This window comes from Ascidiella aspersa, chromosome 3 (assembly GCF_963924565.1).
Source record: "Ascidiella aspersa chromosome 3, kaAscAspe10.2, whole genome shotgun sequence".
Lineage (NCBI taxonomy): Eukaryota > Metazoa > Chordata > Ascidiacea > Phlebobranchia > Ascidiidae > Ascidiella > Ascidiella aspersa.
The window spans coordinates 12,644,050-12,661,947 of NC_139449.1; the positions used below are offsets into that span (position 1 = coordinate 12,644,050).

A 17,898-nucleotide genomic window follows, 5' to 3' on the forward strand; every position below is an offset into this window, starting at 1 on the left:
ACGGCTGCCCTTGCTTTTTGGCAACGAGTTATTTAATGTATGGTGAAATAGTAGTATAGATGAAGCACAACGAATATCAGATTCAAGTCGGTTTCGTGCTTAAGATTTGATATGCGGAGAAGCCGCTTTGCATAGGTTAGTTGAAGAAACGGAACCAGAATATTCATAGGTTGAATATACCTATTCTTGGATTTACCCCCCAAAACGAGGAAATTTACCCCAGGTTAAGGAGTGCTTCCATATACAAATATGCGCCGTTTTAATAAAAAACATGCAATGTTTTGCCGTATTTTGAGCTGTTGCTGCGCATGTCACATTTTTTGTTAGTCACCTGAGGGGCAGAACCACGGAAGGGACTTGTCTATTTAAACTACACGTACCGTATGTTCAACAAATTGGCGCATCATGCAAATCATATCTGGCTTTTCCGGATTTGAGAAAATCCTTGACCCTTAAGCACCGACCTTGTAAAATAATTTAGAGCGCTTCTCGTGGACGCTTTATACTGTTGAATTTCAACATAACAACGGGAGTCAAAATATTCAAATAGGAATACTTGCCTACCTAAAACGACGCAACTTCCGCCGAAGTATAATACAGTTAATGCACTTTTCTTTACGCTTTGCCCTAATCCATTATTGTATCAAAGTAAAACCTTTTTGGGCTGATGCATAGCGCAACATTTTTGCATTTATGTAATTAAAATATGCAACAAATACCGCATTTTTTGTTGGGGGGGGAGTGTGGTTCCCTCTTGAATTCGCTATAACTATACAATACCTCATTGGATTGTTTGCCACACAAAGCCGCTCTGTTCGCGTTTTCATGACAGCACAAAATAAATTTAAAACCGAGGAGGGGTTTACAATTTTTTGTCGTCAACCTGGGCTGTTTTGTAACGATCATGCAACTGTTGGAACCCCTATTGTTTCATCAAAGTTCGAAAAAGTGTTCGTCGGGCCGAAGTCGGATGTGATAAAACGTCAGCCGACAATTACAGGTGATTGTTCGCTGCTTTTGCGACTTCCAGTGCGGCAAAGTTTGTCGGTTTTTACCGCTACTTGCGAGCACAAGGGAAGGCGACGCCCGGTAAGACGCGCAACGTGTATCGCGATATTTCCTTAATTTGTTTTATCACCAGGCACGCGAGTTTGACTCGCGCATAAAAGGGACGACTGTTTGTCCCCAACTCACAGTTGTCGTATCAGACGATCAAAACTACTAACCAGGATGATGAAGTACCTTCTACTTTCTCTATGCATTGTTCTTATTGCCAGATATACGAAAGGTGAGTATTTGGTTTAATTAAATTTAAATTACCTAACTTTGTTAGTCTAAATATTTTTAAATATAATCTTTAAAAATAAGATTTAATAAAAATTATTTTTTTAGGGCTTACGTGTTTCACTTGCATCGATGCTTCGTCTAACGAGGAATGCAACAAAAAGGGTGAACTGAAGCTGTGTGACTTGAACCAGGTAAATAGTAGGACGCGTGTTAAATCAATTGAACATTTTACCGAGTTTTAACTTCAACACATTTTTGTCATTAGCAATCTTGCCAAAACGAGGTTCGTCTGAGCGAAGGAAACCGGTACAGAATTACGAAACGTTGCAAGCAGTCCATGGCATGTACAAACAACCAAGACCAGAATGACAAGCAAGCTTGGGACCCGGTGCAGTGTAACCCACTCTTCAGCAACAATAGTGTCTGCAGGTGTTGCTGCGATGAAGATCTATGCAATAGAGAAGCAATGCCATGTGATGGTTAGTGTCAGTAAACTGTGATTCTTCATAAACGTTAAGTCAAATGTTGAAACCATGACCTAAATACATGATCCTAAATTAATTTTACGCAAATCTGAAGTGTAAGATATCTTTCAGTAATAATTCACCTTTGAGTGAACTAAAATTATATATTTTTTTTATACAAAAAATCAAAGGCGACATGGGTATAACGTCATCCGATATTGCTGCAGCTATAATTAAAGTAAAGCTTTAGAAAGTTTTAGCTTTGTAGGTTAGTTCAGGAATTATTTGTTTGTGATCCTAAGTAAGAAGTTTTTAATTTCCAACCAAAATATTCCCCATACTAGAGCGTATAAAGACCTCAAAGTCGAATATTATTTCCACACGCCAATAGAAATTGCTTTGGACATAATACACCCTGAAAAACTTTAAAACATTTTTTTTACAGAAAATCCAATTTGTCCACCTGCCTATATACCGTCTAATGGCGAGGTTCGATGCAGCAACATGAACTTCGTCAACAGCACCTGCAGGTTTGTCTGCTTTTGCGTTGGTTTACCGAAAGTTTGGCATTAGTTTACCAAAATGGTAGTAATGAGGACGTTAACGTTTAATAGACAATATACACTTCACGATTTCTATTTTTTTATATTGTATTCAGTTACCAATGCAATGCTGGTTATGAAATGCTCGGAAACGGTGAAATAAACTGTCTAGAAACAACTGCTGGACCGGCCTGGCAAACAATCGCTCCAACATGCATCCGTAAGTTAGGTTTAGTAACTTTATAATAGTAAACTTATTTAAAGCAGAAAACATGTCACTTTACGGCTGTTTATTTTGCGATTAGAAAACACATGCACAGCGTCCGGGTCGACAGAGCCTGAAAATGGTCGAATCATTTGCAGTAACAGCAACAAAGTCGGGTCAAGTTGTCGCATCACTTGCGACCCAGGCTTCAAGATACAAGGAAGCAGCCTTCTCATCTGCGAACTGGATGGCAGCTGGAGTTCTGAGTCACCGATTTGTATCCCTGGTAAGCAGTCTGTCACCGAGTATGGAAGAATTCCTGTGGTGACCAACGTTTTTAACCCTAAATAACGAAATATAGTAGTAAAATAGCAATAGCAAACAAATTGCTTATTTAAACTCGACACCTAATTACTTAACGTTGTCGAAAATTAGAAAAGTAATGGTAAAAAATATATATACATTTTAACAATAAAAAATCTAAACAAAATTGGTCACTCATTTTGCATGGCATCAATTTATTTAAAAATGTGAGCTATTCCATTTTGTATGTCGGACTAGCTTGCTATCCTGATCTGTAAGTGAGCTATGCTCATTTGGCGTGTTCGAATATCTTGCTATTCTGATCTGTGGTATGTTATGATAATAACGGTTGTTGTACGATCTAAATCTAAACGAAGTATTTTTTACAGTTGTATGTGACCCAGTACCGTCGCAGCGCCTGGCAAACGGCAACGCGCTTTGCGCAGACGACAACAAATATGCTTCGGTGTGTCTTTTCTCGTGTGATGAAGGATACTTTAGAATGGGTGATGAAACGATGAGTTGTCAACAAAGCGGCGAATGGTCCAATCAAATTGCCAAATGTGAACGAGGTATATCGTCTCGGAAATTTCTTTTCTTTTAAATACTTAAACAGAGTATTAAACGTCGTCTATTAAATGCAGTTACTTGCGACGAAAGTAATATTCAATTGGAAAACGGATTTACTGATTGCACCGATGGAAATTTTTACCTGTCAAGATGCTCGTTTGTTTGCGAGGATGGCTATCGACTGATGGGACCACCTGATGTCACGTGCGAAGAAGATTTCAACTGGTCCACTCCCCCTGCATCTTGTGAATTGAGTAAGAGCTTATACCAAATACTATTTACCAAAAAAATATCACGTAATTCAAGTCAGAAAACTTATCTGCATATGCATAAGCTAATCCTAAGTCGTGAGATCTGCATACTATTACACAAATTTATTAAAATATTTATTTAATATTGGACTAATCATCTAATACATCGTGGTCCATCTACAGGCCAGCTGGTCAAATGTTATCGAACTCTTTTTACTGGCCCGTGATCTTATTTCTGTGAGCCTCTATGAAAATCAAAAAAATATTTTTTTATTGACCCACTAGTTATCGCCCGAACACACATTGTTGCATTTGCTTCCTTTTTATTTGGCTGCTGTGAACGCTCCCAAACTTTGTGGTTTACCAACTTTAAACATGTAAACGTATAATATTACCTAACTGCCGCTATACCTCTTAGCATTCAATCGTGAACCTAAAATGGGTAGGCTATATTTATTTTAGTCACATGCAATGTGGAGGAAATTTTACTTAACTGCCACCTCTTAGCTTTCAATCATGAACCTAAAATGGGTATATTTATTTTAGTCACATGCAATGAGGAGGTACTGCAGACGTTTCAAGATGGCGTAAAGCAATGCACTGAATCCAACGTATACGGCTCGGCATGTACATTCGAGTGTTTCCCCGGTTACTCGATGCGTGGTGAAGATAAAGTGGAATGTGAGATTAGTGGACGCTGGTCCAATCCACCACCAATATGCGAAAGAGGTTAGACCTTAATCTGCAACTGGAATTTTTTACGTTTTATTTAACTGGTACGTCAAAAAATATAACTGTTAGAACTCACTCCACAATTACCTATTGAATTGAATAAACAATTGGTTTAGAACTACAATTCCTCGCGATATAAAGTACAATACATGTATTTTGCTTTCTTTATCCGCCGACAGCAAACGCCTAACAGGTATAAACATAGTGGATCTATTCACATTTTTTAAATTTAGAAACATGCGAGCCTGAAACACCAAAACCAGTAAATGGAAAGAGCAACTGCAGCGAAGGCAACAAGTCATTTTCCAAGTGCGAATTTACATGTGGCGATGGAAGTACGGACTGGGAGTTGTTTGGATCAAACGAAACCAAGTGTACTGAAGATCCCTTCACCGGCACATTTGAGTGGACTGAAGATGCGCCATGCTGTGCAAGTACGTCACTGCTGCCAAATAGTCGCCAGATTCAGGCGTATAGTGATTGATGACATATTAAATAAGACTTATAATATGTGTCGATACACACTTGTGTCATCCTCAGTTAATGCCATACACAAACAAGGCTATTTTAATATATGTCCAAATAGTTTGCGAATCCGCGTTACTTTCGCGGAATTCCGCGAAATATGTTTTGTGTTGTAACTGACTCGAAACACGCAATCGACTAATCTGAATTGTGGTGTTCGTTAGAGAGATGCCCGCCGTTCGCTCAGGTCGATCTTTTCCTTGTGCTGGATTCAAGCAGTTCCGTGGGAGCAGACAACTGGAATAAAACTGTTCATTTCGTGAAGAGCGTCATTGACAACTTTGTTGTGTCGCCAGACGATATGCTGGTGGCCGCAATTAGGTAATTTTTTCTAACGCAAATGTATTTCAGTTTTATTAGAAAGACGAACCACTTAAAATTTTTCTAAGAACAATGTATACCGATGTAGTACTCTGATATAGTATAACGCCTTATCTAATATTTAGTGCAAGTTTACTTTTTGTTGCCTTCTGAGCCGCAGAAGGCTTGTTATAGCTAGAAAATTTGCTATTAATTACTTTTTTTTCCTTGGTTGCCATTGTTTAAATTCGTATGTAAGTTTAGGCTAGCTAAACTTTATGAAAAGGGTCGTTAAGGAGCAGTTATGTGCTCCTTAACGGACTAGATCCACGGTAATTAATAGTAATAATATTATTATTATTTCATCAATCAATAACTAAGAATTACTAACAATGAAAATAATTAGCTTAATTCTTATACTAAATAACCTTTTCAAAAATACATGAAGGATGGCGGTTTAATTCTATCCGACACTTCAAGTGCGTCTATACTTGAACATTATATTGATTCTTATTTAGATACAATAAAGCGGTTGATAGCGTCAGCGAAATCAAGATCGGTCAATATACAGACTTGGAATCTACCGGAAACGCCATAATCAACTTGCCTTATGACGGATCAGGTAATAAATAAACATTGTATAATGTATATGCTTTGTCGGTGCTTCGGCGAGAAATAATACGACACGCTAAATTACATTGAATCGTGAATGAATACAAAACAAACCAAGATATAGCATTTGCAATGCAGTTATTTGGCTGAAATTTTTTTACTTTTAGAAAATATGTGCGTTTGCTTAAGGTACATTGACTGGAAAAGCCCTGACCTACGTGAGAGAGAACATGTTGACCGATGCTGGGAACAGGCCAGACGTACAAGATTTGGTGCTCGTGGTGACTGATGGAATTTCCAAGGATGACATCGCCACACCTGCTTTAGAACTGCGAAGGGCCAAGGCTAACGTAAGAAAGCAAACTTTGTAATTCAATGTGTTTTTTATTTATTTAGCGAACGCATTACGTTATATCTCGTTACGTTGCGTTTTGCTAGACAGCACTAACTGTCCATGTTTGTCTTGTAGGTTGTTGCCCTTGGCGTCGTAAACAAAGTTGGCAGCTTGAAGAAGGACGACATCGTGGACATCACCGGAGATCCGGAGAAGACAGTTTTGCTGGAATCAGGTTTCGAAGGACTCACGGACGACCTGGTCGATGTTATCCTCACACAAATTTGCGGAAATTCCTGCGAGTGAGTACACCGCTGCATATATATATGTTTTGAAAATATTAAAATCAAAATACGATATTTCGGGATTTAATAAAACCCAAATCCGTGGGTTTTAATGGTTAACCAGTTCATAACCCAGTTTTAAAAAGTCCAACGGAAAAAAAGAGTTACCAGTCTGTTCAGGTATATTTTAGATAAAAATTTACAGAATTCAGCATATTTATCGCGATTTTTTGTTTCAAAGTTAACCGTATATTTTTTGGGTTTTAAGCTAAGGAGCAATTGAAAAACGAAACTAGTAAATTCAATTACGCAATTCGTATTATTTTGGCTAACATTGTGCCCTTCCTTTTCTAGTCGTCAAAATCAATATGCATCTTTCGTACCAGTGTGAAGAAACCCGTTTGGAATTCAATCGCCTTCGACCGAAAGTATTTATTAATTAATTTAAGTTGTGTTTGTTTATTGCTTTTAAATATTTATGGAATAAACATTATTGCATTCATATGTGTCCAGTGTCTCTCTGTAACAAACAGTTATTATTTCACTAAACTTCAAAGATAAAGAATTTTGACGAATCATTAAGACGAGTTATCGTTTAATGGGCGTATTTTGTCGTAAAGGTCACGTGTTAAAGCACAACTCCCAATTATGGGTTTTTAGTTAGATTTTGTTTGTAAGATCATTACATCCACCGGAGTTGTCAATATCACATTCTTGCAACTATTTTTAGTCGATTAACTACTGCAGCTGATTGTTTATTCATTCTATATTTTCCTTAGTCCGAACAGGCGTTCAATTGCATTGCGACTTCTACATATAGTTTTATTTTAGTAAACTATGCATAACTTGTGGCAATGACTCAAAGTAGAGTGAATCGTCTACGAATTAAATTTATTATTTATGATTCTTCTAACATTAAATGCTTCGGGTGTACTTGAAATCACACACGTTACCCATATACGCCCAAATAGATAATTATGTAGGATGTAAGTAGAGCCCGGGTCAAATATGACCCATATAGATGAATTAGGGTTATTTGGGCTTGGGGACTATGCAACATGTTGTAAGGTCATAGGCCTATTAAATGCATATTTTATACAAAGATAGAAAAATATTTAGGCAACATCACAGTACACCTGGCAAGGTCTTGGCACATCACTAATGTTGAGGAGAATTGGTGTAATATACATAGATTTACGAAACATTATGCGATTTCTTCCTATCCGATCGTTTCCTAACATATAGCGTCATTAAATCCCCACTCCCCCAACATTATGCAATTTCTTCCTACCTCATCGTTTCCTAACATATAGCGTCATTAAATCCCCACTCCCCCCAATCTATAAATATTTATTTTTTCAATATTCTTTTATAGTTAAATTTAACACTTTCGCCATAAAAAAAACATTCGCCCATCAGTGACGCTAAATGGGTGGTTTCCATTCTTTCACGTGTAAAGTTTATAATTACAGCTTTCGTCATTCAACAATAAATGTATCACCTCACCAGGCATGCACTTGTTTTATTTTACTTGCAACATAACAAAATAGGTTTATTACACTGTTATTCGATCGCTATTTTCGTTAAAACACTTCATTTACGCAAGAATTTGACATTTTCTTTCTTCGTGAATAAGTCTCAGTCACGCGTGCGAAATTTCCCGGCCAGGAAGCACCGTTTCGTTGAAAACAATGTATGTTCATTGGAGCGTGACGATATAGCAAATCAAGATGTGACGAAACGGATGGAGTCCAGTTCATTTGGTGATAGCTGTATTTTCCGGTGTGCGAAAAGCCATTCACTAATTTGCCCTGTTGACTTTCAATTAACAAGTACTCGTTTGTCTTACAGTTAATAAATTTCGACAAAGTTAATCATTTAAAACGACGACACTTGTTGTTCCAAGCAAGTCACGATTTCATTTCAATTTAAAAGCAACACATTGAGTGCCAATCTTTAACAACACACCATCAACCAATATTTTTTTGCAAATTTGAACGACGCAAAAATAATTGTTTGCTTAATCTAATTTATTTTACTTCTAATATGATTGACCCAGCTTTAAATTAAATCCTTTTTAATGCAAGTTGTACTAATTTAAACAAACGAAACCCATAGGAGGTGTTAAAGGTTAAATGATTTAAAACAACACGTAATGACGTAAAATATCTTAATAAAAAGAAGTTCGTCGTGTTAGTCCTAACATTTATGAAATCACTATATTTGTTAATCCAAGTGATGCTTACATGTTCTCTAACGTCATAAATGATTGAAGGGCGGAAAGGGATACGGCACTTTTGCAAACTTCAAGATTAGTTGCGGGATAGTAGTATAGATAGTTCACACACATCTCTTCATGAAGACCCAAACCGCCTAGTGTAACGTTTTGCCGTAAAGTTGTATCAAACGAGCAAGTTGTCACAAGAGCGTCACCCTATAGCAAATCGATGTGTTAAACCTATAGTTACCAGAATCTATTTCAATGTAAGAAACTAAGTAACAGTAATAATGGCTATGTATCTATAGGCTATTATTTACCGGTCTAACGTGAACCACTGGATAAATATGTCTGATTTCTTCAAACCAAGTAGAATAGTGTTCGTCACGATTAATGTCCATTAAAAATTTGCCCCGGCGATAAAGCGAGGTTTGTATTTTTCTTCCAGTCAAGTGTGCATGAAGTTCCGATCCGAAGATAAATATTCCATTCGAGTTTAGGGCCTAATATAAAAAACAGTTGATGAACTTAAGACAAGAGTAGTTATGTTATAAAAAAAATACTCTTTGAGCGTCCTAAACCTGAAAACACGCGGTGAGGCCCACTATATGATTGTGATTTTCAACATGACAATTTATTTCGACGTAATTTTTTTTTGTTTCACCTGATCAGCACTGCAACTGAAATGCGAAAACAATAAATTTGACTTACAGCAGCAGTACAGGCTGAAGGACATACGCCCGGCCATCGAAAGTTAGATTGACCAGGTGGTATTGCCATGTTTGGAGTGTATATTGTTCCCACTTCCATTATACCCACGTCGTGCTTCCTGAGAATCTCGCTATAGTAAAATCGAATTCCTGACGTATCGCGTTGATTTTCCACGCCTTCCGGATTGTTATAATGAACTTCCAGTCTTACAAAACGAGATATTGACTTTGCACCCAAAGCCAGTCCAGCCTCTTCAGGATAAAAAAAGCTCTGCCAATTAGTAGATCGATTATTTGCAGGAATATTTTTAAGGTTAACTAATGACCCACCGTCGCTCCAAATGCCCAAGCAGCAATTACGTGTCGACATCTTTCCAGCTGCTTTGGTTGTGAGTCGGAATCACAAAACCCGCTGTAGGGCGGGACATCATCATTCACATCACACACGAAAACCTATTGTTTCAAACCATTGTAAATTAAACGTGGCCTATATTAAACTAATCAGTGCCCCAAGTGGTACTAAATCACAACAAAATATTATAACTTTAAAAAATACTAGTCTAATCTTTTCATTATTCATGTTCGAAGGCAACTTATTCTTTATGTTGACAAAATTGCACCGTCTGTTTTAACCTGTATACTTTCTTACCTCAATGTGATGCACAAGTCCGTGATTGCTTATAATACCCTCAAACCCAACTCCGTGAACTTTTTTGTTAAACTTGGGAAGGTAATGTACAGAACAAATGTAGGAAGTTCTTAGTTTAGGTATTGTGATATTTTTTGAAAGTATATCAAAGTGTAAACTTGTTTTTTCCGTGTTTTTAACAGGTAAGCCTGGTTTGAGTAATTGAACTCTGACGTGACTGCGATTAAGTTGAGTAACGTCCGTTACTTCAAATTTGTCTGAACATTTGAAATATTTTTCTGAAATGATAAACGACATTAGAATATTAATTCAAGACAAAAAGCTAGCAAAAACTGTATGACCTAGAACATATAGTCGATACCTGTATATAAGCTGATTATATTCGTTGTTCCGCGGTCAAATACATAATCGTGTTGATGGCATGTATTTATTGCGCGTTTCACACCAATTGTAAAATAAGATTCGGTCCTGTTGTAAAATAAAAGTGTGTAATCTTGTTGAGCATCTGTGTGCAAGTATCCCCACTTGTCTGTCCACATGTCCTGAGTCACAAGTTTTCGTTATGGTTTATTTATCAAAAGAAATTTTATCTGTAAATATAAGTTACCTGAAGATTTATTTCGTTGTTTTTTCGTCGAATAACTAAAACATCAGCGTTATCTAGCGCTCCATAGTTGGAAAATACAAGCCCGGTAAAACATCCAAAATAGGCAGTTGGCATGTGAATGTTAAGCCCAATGGATTTCGTTTTACTATCAATGGACCATTGAAGATAGGCTCGTAGCTTGCCTAATCGAATAAAAGCACAATAAAATGGGTTGTATTATGTCATATTTGGTCTTCGACTATCTTTTGTGCATTTTTCGTTTATTTTTTGTTTACTAAAAAAGAAATCCATTCTCTAATGAGTTGGTGTTACAGCACTACCCAAAAAACTGTTTTACATTGTTTTTATGAAATATAGATTTTGAATGCCAAATACATTAAACTGCATAAAAGAAACTCAAAAGCAACTACACATTAACTAAAAAACATTTACCTGGAAGTTGACTTATTCGTATATAGTGCTTAAATACAAACAAGAATAAAAATAAAAAGGTCCTAAACCAGGGCTGCGGAGTCGGTTAAAAATAAATCGAGTCCAACTCGCGAGTCCAACTCTGGCCGTTGAAACAAACCCGAGTCAGACTCCCGACTCCCCAGCCCAACTCCGGCTAAATGTGCGATTTCGTCGAGCCCCAAATCAGGCTACGATTCTACAGCATGTTTTTCACCCATTTACGTAACCCATCAGTTAAGGTGGATTTTAGCAATCCACGCATAAAGGGTCATATAATTCAGTTGGTTGGAAAATATTTAACATGGTTGAAATCTATTTAACCATTTTCTATTACACTTTTACGATTTACATCAGTTTTAACTTTAATACTGCGCATGCGCACGTCGGACTCGGGACTTGGCTAGTTTTACGTGGTCTTACGGAGCCCTGGCCTCTAAACCCTAAAGTTGTGCACGTGAGCGAGCTTCTATATATCAGTAAAATAAACGCTATATTTCTTTTTGTGAATCAAAGTCCAAGTTCGTAAAATAATTTTTTTATTGGATAAATGTGTTGATTTAATGTATTTTTAACAGTTGTTTAGTAGATATTTTTTGAACGCAAAACTTTAAAAAAAAAGTTTGGCCGGGTTTAGCCGGAAGTTTGGCGTTAATAGAGTCTACTCTATAAAGAGAAGGTTAGATAAAGACTTACGCCGGTGATTGGCAAGTGACAAGGTAAACTATTTGTTGTTGTGCTTACCCATGGAAACGTATAATAATAATAGGGATGTCCAAAACAAGATATTTTCCTATACCGGTACCAGATCTTTTGAGTAAAAGCATCGCGAATTTATCAGATACCAATTGACATCATTACTATGGTGAAATAAGCAAAAAAATCATTTATGATGTTATTACGCCGAAATTTGCGATATTACGTCAGAAATTGCTTTGTGTTAGGAGCCATATTTATCTTTTATTTTAAATGTAATATTTTCGTGGAAAATTTGTCTTTGAAGATACAAAACTCTACATTAGATCGCAAAACATGGCTGTAATAAAGAAATTATTTTGGCATCGGTCGGATTGAACACTAAGCACCGGATATCGGTTCAGATACAATATTATCGGACTTCCCTAAATATAAGTATAGCATTACCACTCAAACTGACCATTTGCGATCATTCAGGTAAAACTTGTAAACTCAAAACAACTAAAAAAACAAAAAATAAAACAAATGAATGCCCAATCGCCCGAAGTAACAATTTAATAATAATTTTATAACAAGCAAAGCGATAGACACATTACCCCATTAGTTTTTACACTTTATACTAAAAAAACTTATAGGACTAAAAAACACCCTGGAAAACTATAGGAAACTCTAAATATTAATCCTTGTCAAAGGTTGCTTGTTTTTGATGTACGCCTTTGTTTGTATGAATCATTGGTTTAAATCAGGGGTGTCCAACAAGCGTGCCAAATGCACTACCACACAGATTTTGGGCTCGGCACGAGATCGCTACCGCCTCCTTCTGTTGGAGTCGCTGCTTATGCAGCAGCACAAGCCCGCTCTCAATGTTGACACGGTCTCAGTCCCCCTGTATTTGTTTAATACATAAATGGTATATTCGCGCATTTCCATCGTCGAGTTCATATTTTATTTTTTTTTTATTACTAATTCCCTCTTACGTGTATCTGTTGCTTCCCATTGACCTCATTGTTTTATCTTTGCCCTACTTTCGCCTTGCGGGTGTACTTTTCCGTTGCAGTTCTTTTCACCGTTACTTTGCGACTTCCTTTTTGCTGTTTATATAGCGTTCTAAAACGTCCGAGCGTCTATATAGTGACTCGTTTTTATCTTAGCCTCACTTACCGCACTGATGATGGCAAAAGAACTTGCCGAAACGTTTGCTAATAAAAGAATGAATCTTTTATCTATTATTTGGGCCACTCTCTTTCTACTGAAGATTATGAACACATCCGTGTTTAGTGTTCCTAAGTTATTTAGCCAATTGTCAAAAAAGCTCAATTTGTTATTCAGCCAATTGTCAAAAAAGTCTAATTTGTTACTCAGCCAATTGCCAAAAAATGCTAAATTTGTTATTCATAAAACCATCGCGGCAATCGCGACAACTAACAGTTACTTTTGATATTGTAACATTATACTGTATAGTGGAAGCTAGCATTTACATATTTATATAGCTTGTTGTGAAGAAGAAAAAGCCAGCTCACCGACGAACACTTAACGACAATATTGCGAATTCCTACTACACAGTTTTTCATGTGTAAATAAACCCTTTAATTTTTGGTAAAAAAACGCTTTTAAGATTAAAAAGAATTGGTTACGCAACTTTGGCACGGGAAGAAGGTATAAGATAAAAATTGGCACGCCGACATGTTTGAGTTGGACACCACTGGTTTAAATGAATTCCTAATAAAAATACTGTCTTTCAATTTTGTGTATTTATGGGTTTACTGTAAAAACGATAAGCCATTATGAACCTATAAGAGACTCTTGTATAACACTATTATAGTCACTAAAGAAACTCTCTGCGTAATAGCAATAAACTCGTTTTTTGACAGCTTTTTCGGCCAAATTCTTACCTGGAACAAATTTCCCCGACTAATTAAATTTATCTCTCTGTGAGCAATGTGGCTCCTGTTTAAAAACCATTTATGACTAAAGGGTAAGAATTTAATCTTAAATAAAAGGGCGATTTTGTGCAAAGTAACGTAAAGAAAACTATTTCTTTTGTTTAACTCTGTGTGTCAAATATTTCTGTTGTTGAACCAAGAATTGAAAAACACTCTATAATTCTTACCTTTTCCAAATAAGCTGACTTCATAAGACGATATAGAATACGCAATCGCAATAAATGAGGCAGCAAGTAATGTCGAATAGAGAAACATTTTTAACTAACGCGTTTGATTCACAGGTATTTATATTTAAAGAAAAAAAAACGTAAAGTATATTTTGTATAACCACAATGAAAAACCATAACATGTCCTGCGCACGTTTCGCATAACACCCTTCCACCGACCAGACGGTTGCAATTCGGTTAGTACTGACTTATCGCAGAATGTTTCCTGGGCATAACTCGTGTCGCTGTTTGCCAGATGCTATCGTATCGACGTTTTTGTAAAATTAGGTTGGCTAAATAAATACTATAGTTAACATGGTTGGACTAAAAATTTGTGAGGGGCATTCAAATTTTTCAGAGTTGGCGTCACAAAGTTGCATCATAAAGTGACGTCAACTAAACCTTAGACAATTCCTGTTTCCGATCGAATTCATACTCAAATGCGCAACAGAAACCTGATCGAAGTATATGCAAGAATATGGGCAAAGTGTTCGCTCGAAGCGAAATAAATTGCGATCCTTTGGTTGAAATAGACCAGTGTTTCTTAAACAGGTGAATGGTTCACCCCAGGGTGAATAACATTTTTGCAGGGGTGAACCAACCAAAAGGGGTGAATAAGGGTGAACCGTCATAAATGAATGAAAGCTTGCAAAACAACCTCAGTCATTTTGTGCTGTTATATATAGACAAGATAGTTTTATCAAATCATGAGACAAGGGTGAATGAAATCTGGAGATAGATGCTATAGGGGGGGACAAAACTAAAGAAGTTCAAGAAGCACTGAAATAGACAATATATTGAATTTAGAAGACATTTTGAAAAAAAATAACAATATTGGTAGACTACAGAAAATTAGTGGCATTTATCTCGATGATTTACATTTTAGAGGATTGATTTTAGAGTGGAGGGGGTGGGTCAGATTAATGAGTCATCATTTATATAATTGCCAAGATGAATCGACCACACTCCTTAAGATTTGAGATGGCCTGTCTTCGTGAGGCCAGACAGGTCCAATTCTTTACTTTAGTTCAGATACATGAACAGTCAATTTTGCTGTCTCAGTATTTTCTCTCTGCACTAGGCAGTACTGGGTGATACTGGTTGATACTGGTTTTTATTCGATTGTGCGACTATACTTATTGGCGAAAAGATTTCTAAAATGCACAGGAAATATTGACGTAGATATTCTTACGATTTTCAAAATCACGTGACAACAAGGCGTGGCCTAAACCTTTTTCTCTCGACTCTTATAGACGGAAATAATATTTTTGTCCCAATATGCTTGAACAAAAGCGCTTCGATCTACATTGCGACGTAACTGGCTTTCGATTCTAAAAAATACCGGATTGTTGACAATAAGGCGAATTTCAAAACAAAGCGCTCACATTAAACGGATATACGTCACATCACATACAGCTCTGACGCATAAAAATTGGTGTAACAAGGCATTCGTTGCAAACTCTAGCAAGAGATATCGGCAATCGAATTTAAACAAAAACTTTCATGACGCAACATTAAGGCGATAAAACAAAGAATTAATTTGATGTGCTGACGTGCTGCGACAAATACTCCCTTTGCAAAGGTTTTGCAGTCATTTCGAATATATAGGAATGACATTATTTTCCAATTGTTTTCGTGTGTTGTGTTTCAGCTGTTGTGAAATGCTTATGGAGCATTGGACGCGAAATTGTCCGATCATTTAACGCATTTGCGCAATTGTTTTTGGTTCGATTCCTGATTCCTCGAGAAAATTTTCGTTTGTGCCTGAACTGGCAACGAGGATATTGATGTCAGCGTTCGCTGGTTGCTTGAAATGTGTTTCATCGACACGCCAGAGCTGTTTGCTGTGGCTTTTTGCTTTTCAGGAAATCTGTGCGGCTTGCAGGAGAAAATCCCTGCGCGGTGCGTTGCAATTCTGACGTCACCAGGAAGCCGTTGTTTTGCGCGTTGCATCTCGATCTATCGCTTTGTCCAACGCTTGTTGTGTTTGTTTTCTGAAATTTCAAAATATTTTTCCGGCAGATGTGTGTTCGAAATTATCTATAGCAACACTCAGTATTCAAGTTATTTATATTTTGGTTATAGACACACATATTTATATTTATACATATAGGCGCTTTAGATTATTTTTAAAGTTTGAGACAATTAATTACTGCAATTTGTAATTACTCACGTTACATCTTTTGCGATTCAATACAAAATTAAATTCTATTGATTTTTAACATTGAGCAACATTTTCCCTAAAAATTTTTTTTTTTTAGTTTGCACAATTCGTTCAATGTAAGTTTTAAAATAACGACGCATCACAAGAAAATACGCTTTAAAATTGCTGCTTTTTCACTATTAATTTTAACAAAGGCAGGTAATGGGCTTATCCCTAATTCGTGTTTATAGACTTCACACGATTTTGAAGTTTTCACACGATTTTGAAGCATATATTTCGCGTGTGGAAAAATCATTATGCTTTTCTTCGAGGTATTTAGACTCGTGTTTGTTTTTTAACTACCTAACTAAACGCGGCTGCGTATGACGAGAGTTCCCTAAACTAAAACCCAAAAACGTACCAAATGTTTAAAAGAATTCGGAAATTTAACACAAAATTATTTCGTGCACAACAAAATTAAATCGTGATTCACAAGTTTAACGCGTTGATTTCAAACTATTGAGCTCCAAGCACAAAATTAAGCTCTTTTAACATTTATCAAAATATGGTGCGATCGATATACAATGCGGTTCTGCCACGCATCGTAAAACAGGAAATTCTAAGCAATTTACGAAACACGAGTATAACAATATGTTGACAGTTTGATGAATTCACACAGGCTGGTGTGACGACGTCACAATCCAACAGACTGTTTCAATTAAATGACCGGGGTTTCAACCCGGTAACAATGTTGAGCAGCGCAAGCCACTACAAAAACTGTTACGTCATCACTAGCTTCCCTAGTAAGTTTAACCTTAGCCCAATTCCTAACTCCATCCATTATTTACTCCAAACAGGGGCAAATAATCCTATGCCAAGACATCGACCCCCTGCGGGGACTATAGTTTGAGCAAAATGACTTGACTTTTAGTAAATGCGCCAAATAACTTGGATTAAAATTTAGTTTTAGTATACATTTTTTTCCACGTAAAACATTTTTCGTGCTATATGTTAGGTTTTTGTAAATTTTTAGATCACGTTTTGCTTGGTACTTTTGCAAAATACGTGACTTGGTCAGTTTTAAATTGGCTTGTTTTCTACATTGCTTAACTATGGCTTTTAACTTATTTACCAAAATCATCTCGATAAATGCTATTATATAAAACAATGTCGGATATTTATCGAGTGCCCAACTGCCCGCGTCAGTTTCCTTTTTAATTAAAAGTTTAGTTTCAACACAACTATTGTATGAAGCGGTGGAAAAAAAAATTTGAGCAACATGTGCGCACAGTTTTGCTGAAACTTTTTTGGTCGACTATGTCTTGAACTTAGTATAAGAAAATAACCTAAATAACGCAATGGCCAGTACGCGTTTTCTTCGAAAATTTGGTCTTGCTATCAAAACAGGGGACCTTTTTACAAAGTTGCCAGTAGATTTTTTTTCACAAACTGGATACCACATTGATAAGCTTTCATCAAAATAATAATGGTTATGCAAACTTGTCTGGTAACCGTGTTGTTCTAAATTCCGGACAAATTTTCCACCCAGTTAAAAGTGTAATGTGCCAGTTGTATACTGGAAGTTACACTCAGTAGTCATTTTATATCGTTGGAAAATATTTAATCAAATAGTCCACATTATGTGATTGTTAAGTTGCCATTTGTTGCAATATAGTCTTGTGGTACGCGGTGTCTAATACAAATGGCGGCGCTGGTCTAGAATCCTACCACTGTTCTAAAATCTTGAGTTGGGGTGCGGGTTAGCGTTTTGGTGTGGGTGGGTCAAGTGTTATTATATTCTTTGTTTAATAATAATAATTGACCCACCTTAACCCAAACGCTAACCCGCACCCTAACCCAAATGGTG

At 36.6% G+C, this 17,898-nt stretch overlaps 2 protein-coding genes across 2 annotated transcripts; one reads left to right on the top strand and one right to left on the bottom strand.

The window, feature by feature from the left end:
• Positions 1-1,230: 1,230 nt before the first annotated feature.
• LOC146160241 (P-selectin-like) lies at positions 1,231-6,800 on the top strand. Its single transcript, XM_083384907.1, has 15 exons — positions 1,231-1,288; positions 1,393-1,478; positions 1,553-1,766; positions 2,197-2,281; positions 2,410-2,513; positions 2,599-2,784; positions 3,191-3,373; positions 3,446-3,625; positions 4,169-4,351; positions 4,588-4,788; positions 5,044-5,200; positions 5,698-5,801; positions 5,981-6,141; positions 6,261-6,427; positions 6,764-6,800. The coding sequence occupies exons 1-15, from the start codon at positions 1,231-1,233 to the stop codon at positions 6,798-6,800; spliced, it is 2,106 nt and encodes a 701-aa protein (XP_083241033.1).
• Positions 6,801-8,651: 1,851 nt separating this feature from the next.
• Positions 8,652-10,283, bottom strand: LOC146160242 (dopamine beta-hydroxylase-like). Its single transcript, XM_083384908.1, has 5 exons — positions 9,987-10,283; positions 9,668-9,790; positions 9,339-9,608; positions 8,948-9,130; positions 8,652-8,843 (listed from the first exon to the last, which is right to left on the bottom strand). The coding sequence occupies exons 1-5, from the start codon at positions 10,281-10,283 to the stop codon at positions 8,652-8,654; spliced, it is 1,065 nt and encodes a 354-aa protein (XP_083241034.1).
• Between the last annotated feature and the right edge of the window lie 7,615 nt (positions 10,284-17,898).

Bases quoted from the DNA above. Each gene is read 5' to 3' on its own strand.
- LOC146160241 (XM_083384907.1), top strand. From the start codon at position 1,231: ATGATGAAGTACCTTCTACTTTCTCTATGCATTGTTCTTATTGCCAGA. The intron at 3,374-3,445 runs GTATATCGTCTC...TATTAAATGCAG, and splicing joins AATTGCCAAATGTGAACGAG to TTACTTGCGACGAAAGTAAT. The intron at 3,626-4,168 runs GTAAGAGCTTAT...TATTTATTTTAG, and splicing joins CCCTGCATCTTGTGAATTGA to TCACATGCAATGAGGAGGTA.
- LOC146160242 (XM_083384908.1), bottom strand. From the start codon at position 10,283: ATGTCGTTTATCATTTCAGAAAAATATTTCAAATGTTCAGACAAATTT. The intron at 9,791-9,986 runs GTAAGAAAGTAT...TTGAAACAATAG, and splicing joins GACTTGTGCATCACATTGAG to GTTTTCGTGTGTGATGTGAA. The intron at 9,609-9,667 runs GTGGGTCATTAG...ACTAATTGGCAG, and splicing joins CTTGGGCATTTGGAGCGACG to AGCTTTTTTTATCCTGAAGA.